The sequence below is a fragment of the Hibiscus syriacus genome, unplaced genomic scaffold (assembly GCF_006381635.1).
Source record: "Hibiscus syriacus cultivar Baekdansim isolate YM2019G1 unplaced genomic scaffold, ASM638163v2 tig00110013_pilon, whole genome shotgun sequence".
Lineage (NCBI taxonomy): Eukaryota > Viridiplantae > Streptophyta > Magnoliopsida > Malvales > Malvaceae > Hibiscus > Hibiscus syriacus.
This window is the reverse complement of record NW_024062563.1, coordinates 2,519,422-2,526,412: the sequence shown is the minus strand read 5'-3', so window position 1 is coordinate 2,526,412 and position 6,991 is coordinate 2,519,422. Positions and strand designations below refer to the sequence as shown.

Sequence of the window (6,991 nt, the reverse complement as noted above, 5' to 3'; positions counted from 1 at the left end):
AGATATTTAGGAATAACAAACATTCCTTTAACCACTGAGATCGTTTGGTTCAGACAATAACATAATCAATTAAAAGTTAAGTATACACTAATTTTCATACAAGTATTTAAAGTATTTTTTGTCAAGATAATATCTACAATGTAGTACTTTTCATATATATATATATATATATATATATATATATATATATATATATATATATATAAGTAAGTACCTTTGATGGTGGTGTGTGGTGGCAACAATGAGAGACTTTGGTTTAATTCAAAATTCAAATTGATATTTTATTTAAAGTTTATAAGTTAAAATGATGTTTCATTAGGCCTGTAAACGAACCGAATGCACACGAACGGAGGTATGTTCATGTTCGCTCATTTAATAAATAAATGAACATAAACGAACACGAACATAAACGAACAAATTTTTTTTTGTTCATGTTCGTTTATTAAGGAATATAACTTGTTCATGTTCGTTCATTTAATAAATAAACGAACATAAACGAACACGAACATAAACGAACATGAACATAAATGAACACGAACATAAACGAACATCAACACTGGAGACCCTACCTTCCATTGTTCTTTCATGAAAAATAGTCGACAATGCAAATCAACCAAATCTACAATGATAAATAGCGTAAGAACTGATTAGCAGTGATGAAATGTTTGAAGATATCAAATATTTCGATCGATCTATTAAAAATATTAAATGATTCATACGACTTTAATTTAACGCTATAACATTTATCTTAGTGGTCCATGATTACATATAAACAATCATTTTCCACTACGTTATTCTAATAAATTTGCCGGCTAAAAGTTTTGTGACATTAATGTCAGAATTTAGTGAGGTTTGTTAATAATGGTCATTTCCGTTGGCAGAGTAGAAAATTTAACAGCATGAAGATTTCGAACGGAACAAATTGGACTACAAGACAATAACATAGATCCAAAATCCCTTCGATGCTACATATCGTAACTGATATTATTGCTAAACCACCATTCAAAATTTTAACATACCTAAAGTGTACTCCACAACTAAAGGTCACACAAGAACTATGAAAACAAAAGTTCATTGTCAAAGTGTATTTTCTACTTATTAATTGGTTCTTCCTGTAAAACCCATTACTTCCGCTATTACACTCTTTTTTAAGAAATTGCATAGAAACCTTTGTTTTGTTTTCTGGCAAATTCTATATATTTTTCTCTTTACTGATGCTCATATACTTCCGATTGTTACCTTTATCTTCCCATCTATTTCTAGAAAGAAGTATGATGTTTTCTTGAGTTTTAGATGTAATGATACCCGCAATAACTTTACATATCAACTATTAAGCCAAATAAAACAGAGAAAGAGATGAAAACAAACCTGTAAAACTTCAGATTGCATTATAATATAAATTGTTTTGAAGCTTTCAGCGATCGTTTCCAAATAAATTGGGTTAATTATAGAGTTGGTCATCAGAATATCAGATTAATTAATATTTTTAAGATACTTACAAATTGGTCACCAAATTGATTTAAGAAGATTGGGTTAAACATAAATGAAAGAACATAAACGAACATAATCGAACGAACATAAACGAACATAACCGAACGTTCACGAACGTAAATGAACGAACGAGACCTATGTTCATGTTCGTTCATTTAATTAAACGGACACAAAATTTTGTTCATGTTCGTTCATTTAATAAATAAACGCACATAAACGAACTTCCCGCCGCACGGTTCATGAACGGTTCGCTGAACGTTCAGTTCATTTACAGGCCTATGTTTCATCAAAGGAAGTTGATAAATCAGTGATCAAAATATAATAATCGATAACATAAGTGATCAAAATTTAATAAATTAATAATATAAGGGACTGAAATTTAAAAAAATTAAATTTAATAGGTAAAAAGTATACAAATATGAAAGAAACGTGACCAACCAAGTGGTTTACCCTTTAGTTTAGTGATAAACAAAAGCTCAAATTTGTATTTTGGCTTATTATTATTATTATTTTATTTTATTAAATATTTTACTATTTATTAATAAATATTATATTATATTTTTTTATTACCTTCTTAGTTTTCAGGGTTCGTCCTAACTAATTCAGGTCATCTCATGTCATATACTTGGTATTAATGGGTGAGTCTTCAAGTGGAGATTTTATACATACACAAAAACTCAAATCAGAGAGACTTACTTAAACGATATCAAATTATTTATCACTTAAACCAAACTATGTATGTAATAAATATCATCTTATATAAAATAACCAAACTAATAGAATTTTAGATATTGAATATTTATTAAATTATCCTAAATTAAAATTAAATTTGTATAATATATAAATTTTAATAACTAAAATTATAATTATATCATACAATATTATAATTTCTTTTAAGTCAACCATCAAACCTAGCCGTCAAGGATGATCAAAGCAAATATGGATGATTAAATATCTTTCATCTCCTTTCATTGATTCCAATTCCAAGTCTTCTCTGTTCCTCTGTCTATTCATTTTGTATGAGTGTTCATCATCCTCTTTCATTTTTTTCAATTCCAAGTCTTCGCTTCAATTCAACATTAAACCATTTTGAGCTTAACACCAACTGTATCGAGGGAGATCAATTCACCTTTAAACTCCACAACCTTCCTTGTTCTTCTCTTTAAGTTCCATCCAACTAAAACTAAGTTCAAACCCTGAAAAAATTTAAAAAGAAGGAAAATTGAAGGCTAAACATGAAATCTATGGAGTTTTCAGCATTCAAACAATCGCATTGGAGATGGGTTTTCTTGTATATCTTTTCTTTGTTGGTTTCCACCTCTTTCTCTGATCCAAGAATCACAAACGCCGGGCTTTTCTGCGGCGATTCACAGGCGCCAAACGGGACGAACTATGTTCCGGATTTCACTGTAGTGATGAAACAGTTGTCAGTTCAGATCAATAATACTCTCTTTGCTTCCTATCACCTCAACTCTACGCCTCCAATGTATGGATTGGCTCAATGCTACGGAGATTTGGATCAAACGGATTGCGTCCTCTGCTTTGCCGAGGCAAGGACTCGAATCCCGCGTTGCTTACCTCGCTCCGCTCGAATCTTCCTCGATGGCTGCTTCTTGCGTTTCGGTTATTACCTGGATTTCTTTCACGAATCCGTTTCGTCAACTTTCGACGCCGTCAATTGCAGTTCCAATAATGTAACGATGCTCGGTCAAGATAACAACAGCAGAACGATTTTGTTTCGTAAAAGCGTTGATCATGCGGTCGGAAATGTAACGAGTATTGCTTTGAGAAGAAATGGATTTGGGGAGGTCGGGGTGGATGGGGTGTATGCATTGGCGCAGTGTTGGGAGAGCCTTAGGACGGCGGAGTGTCGGCAGTGTCTACACAAGGCGGCGGAGACGGTGAGAGGATGCTTGCCCAAGGAGGAAGGGAGAGCTTTGAATGCTGGGTGCTATTTGAGGTACTCCACAACTAGGTTCTATAATCAAGGGGCCGATTCTGATGGTCATCATGGTAAGCCCTTTTGCTTTTATTTTTTTTAGATAATTTTGTTGGTTGCTGGATTTTCTGCTGGAACAACTGGGTGGTTTTGTTTGAGTTTGTAATAGGGACATAGCTGTCGTTTTCTAACAACCACAACGTTATCCATGTAGGAATTTCGGAGTAAACCTTTATTCGCTTCAAATATAAGAAAGTAGGTTAACATTCTATTCGGAAAATTATTTTCTTAATTTTAAATTATTTAAGTCAATTCAAATCATTGGATCATGCTAAAATTTAAATATTTCGAGCCACTCAAACATTAAAAATTTGACTTGATATTTTAATAATTTTACGATTTGATTAATGATTTATTTATATTTTTCAATTCCTCTTTTACTTCAAGTTTATCTTTTTTTTACTAAATTTAAATAACACACTCTTAAACCTAAGGAGAAACACATATGTTCTTTCAATTACTCTTTGATAACATTTTTTTATTTTTTATTTAATCCTTTGCATAATACATCTTTTATTTTAAGTTTATGTTTGATTAAATTCGAACCGCATACTCCTCTACCACTATAAAATACCTATGTAACTTTTGTTATTATCTTTAATAAAAATGTAATTTTTTCAATTTAATCTCTTAACATTGTATTTTACTCAATCTTGTCTTCTGAGTGCAATTATTTATAATTTTTTTTATTAATTCCTCGACCTCTTTATACTTCTATCAATAATTTACCCTCAGAAAACATTCTTTGAAATATATTATTGTTAATATATTTTATAATTTTACATTATATTTGATTCATTAAATAATATAAAATGTAAAAAACAATATGAAGAAATATATATCTTATATGATTAGAGGAAGTCGAAAATGGAATCCATATGTATCATAACACTATAAATAATTACAATTAAATTTGTATAGAAACTCAAACAACTCAATTTAATTAAATTTTATAAAACTCAAAAAAATTAAATTAAGTTTAAATCATAAAATAAATCTCGTCCACTAAAAATTTCTTTACTCAACTTGATTGAATACTCACCCTAAAAAAAGTTCATAAGGTTTTGTCGTTCGAAAATGTGCTGCAGTAGGGGAAGCGTGGTCCTTATCTAAGATAGTATATGTTTAAAGACATTTGATCATTTAACATTAAACGCTTATATTCTTACATTCGTGGTACTTGAACCTAAAATTTCAAAGAATATTGACAATTTCTTAACTATTAAGATCGTTTGATTCGCACACATCAACTAGTGTCTTCCTTTCCGACAGTTGAGTCGACAAATTTGAAATTTTATTTCACTTCCTAGTTGAATTACAATGAATTCTTTTTCTATTTTCCAGGGCTCTCAGCTGGAGTCATTATAGCAATTGTATCAGCATCATCTGCATTCCTAACACTCGCTGTTGCAGCAACTTATGCTATACAGGCAAGATTATCAAAGAAGAAAAGAGGTACAGAATCTTAATCTTCAAAAATTGCGCTGAAAATTATATATCAATGGTGTTCATATTCAATCTTATGCATATATTAACCATCAAATTCATTTCCCAGAGCTCGAAAATCGAAGCCGAACTCAGAAAAGGTTTGACAAATCGGGTTTGATGTTTAAGTATGAAACTCTAGAGAAAGCAACAGATTATTTCGGCCCTTCAAGGAAATTGGGACAAGGAGGAACTGGCTCAGTGTTCATGGGGATTCTTCCGGATGGAAAAACTGTTGCTGTAAAGAGATTGATATATAGTACGAGGCAATGGGTGGACGACTTCTTTAATGAAGTGAATTTGATCAGCAGAATTGAACACAAGAATCTGGTGAAGCTTCTTGGTGCTAGCATTGAGGGCCCTGAGAGTCTCCTGGTTTATGAATACGTGCCCAAAAAGAGCCTTGATCAGTTCATTTACGGCAATGCTTTTCTCTTTAATCAATTTGCCTTTATTTTCTCTCCTTTCTTCACATATTTAGATTGATTTTTCAAACACATATCGTATTTCAGACTCGTGTCTAATTATATGTCTGAATATGGAAAGAAAGAAAAGATGAAAAATTGGAGCAATACTAGATGATTTTAGTTTCAAATGTAGATGATTTAGTTTTCAAATGCAGATGAGGAGAAATCGAAACTTCTAAACTGGAAGCTGAGATTCGATATCATTGCCGGAACTGCTGAGGGTCTAGCTCATCTTCATGGAGAAGGTTCTCAGGCAAGGATAATCCACAGGGATATTAAGTGCAGCAATGTTCTTTTAGATGAGAATCTCAATCCAAAAATTGCGGATTTTGGGCTTGTTCGAAGTCTAGCTACTGAGAAGAGTCATCTTAGCACCGGGATTGCTGGAACACTGTAAGTTAACAAAAGATTTATCCAGTATTACACATGAGATCTGTTGAAACCTTGAGCATGAGAAACATATTTATCCATGGATCCAATAGATTGTAAGACATTACCAGTTTCCATTCAAGAGTTGTTAATAACTTGGTTTGGGATTTTCTTGCAGAGGATACATGGCTCCCGAGTATCTTGTTCGAGGACAACTTTCGGAGAAAGCTGATGTTTATAGTTTCGGAGTACTTGTTATTGAGATTGTCTGTGGTCAAAAGAATAGCTGCTTCACAAAGTCTGGTTCCCTTCTACAAAAAGTAAGCTCCCAATGTAACAACCCGGATTCAGTCATCTCTCCCGTTTCCCTTCTACATTCAAATCTGAACTTTTCAATAAAATGTTTTGGATCATTAACTTTGAGGTTTTCAACCTCAGGTTTGGACACTTCACAAATCGAATGCCTTGGCTGAAGCTGTTGACCCTTGCATTAGAGACGAAATGTCGGCAAAAGAGGCCCCGGGTGTGCTCCAAGTTGGGTTATTATGCACACAAGCTTCGGTTCCCTTAAGACCATCAATGGCAGAAGTGGTTCAAATGTTAACCGATAAAGATTACGAAATACCGATGCCGAACCAGCCGCCATTTCTAAATGCTAATGTGCTTGGAACAGCAACTTCATCAGGATCTTACAGCACAGACTGCTTCACATCAAATGCTTCGAGAAAAGTTCAGGGTTCTGGTACTTCCTCCGAATCTTCCAGGACTCGGTAATTCGGATGTTTCATCAAGAACACGACAATATAATGACCGATATTCGAGTGTCTCTTTCGCATCACTGCACGTAACCGCAAGTTTTGGGAGATCTATGAATGTCCAAAGATGACAATACCTTTGATGTAAGTACACTAGAAGGCAACCGTATCCCGATGAATGCGGTGGTTTGAGCAGAAAAACGGAATCCCGGACATGACAGAGTTGGGATGAAGGTATAAGCTTGAATCCCAAGGATCATGTTGTAAAAATTCTGGAAGGTCTTAGGCCAAAGTGTACTTGGTCAAAATGTAATTTATGCTGTATCAAACAAAATGTATCATTAGCCTTGTTTCTTTTCTTCCCTCACCAGGATTTCAGAACTTTTATTAAATTTTTAAGGATAAACTATATCTTCTATCACTTA

The 6,991-nt window shown here is 33.2% G+C and overlaps 1 protein-coding gene across 1 annotated transcript; it reads left to right on the top strand.

Moving 5' to 3' along the window:
• Positions 1-2,650: 2,650 nt before the first annotated feature.
• Positions 2,651-6,585, top strand: LOC120212413 (cysteine-rich receptor-like protein kinase 42). The gene is made up of 6 exons (XM_039210722.1): positions 2,651-3,504; positions 4,835-4,945; positions 5,046-5,396; positions 5,598-5,835; positions 5,990-6,131; positions 6,250-6,585. Exons 1-6 carry the CDS (start codon positions 2,727-2,729, stop codon positions 6,583-6,585), a joined length of 1,956 nt encoding a protein of 651 aa, XP_039066653.1. The 5' UTR covers positions 2,651-2,726.
• The last annotated feature ends 406 nt before the right edge of the window (positions 6,586-6,991 follow it).

Coding starts and splice junctions, on each gene's coding strand:
- LOC120212413 (XM_039210722.1), top strand. CDS start 2,727: ATGAAATCTATGGAGTTTTCAGCATTCAAACAATCGCATTGGAGATGG. Junction 5,397..5,597: donor CCTTGATCAGTTCATTTACG/GCAATGCTTTTC, acceptor TTTCAAATGCAG/ATGAGGAGAAATCGAAACTT. Junction 6,132..6,249: donor CTGGTTCCCTTCTACAAAAA/GTAAGCTCCCAA, acceptor TTTCAACCTCAG/GTTTGGACACTTCACAAATC.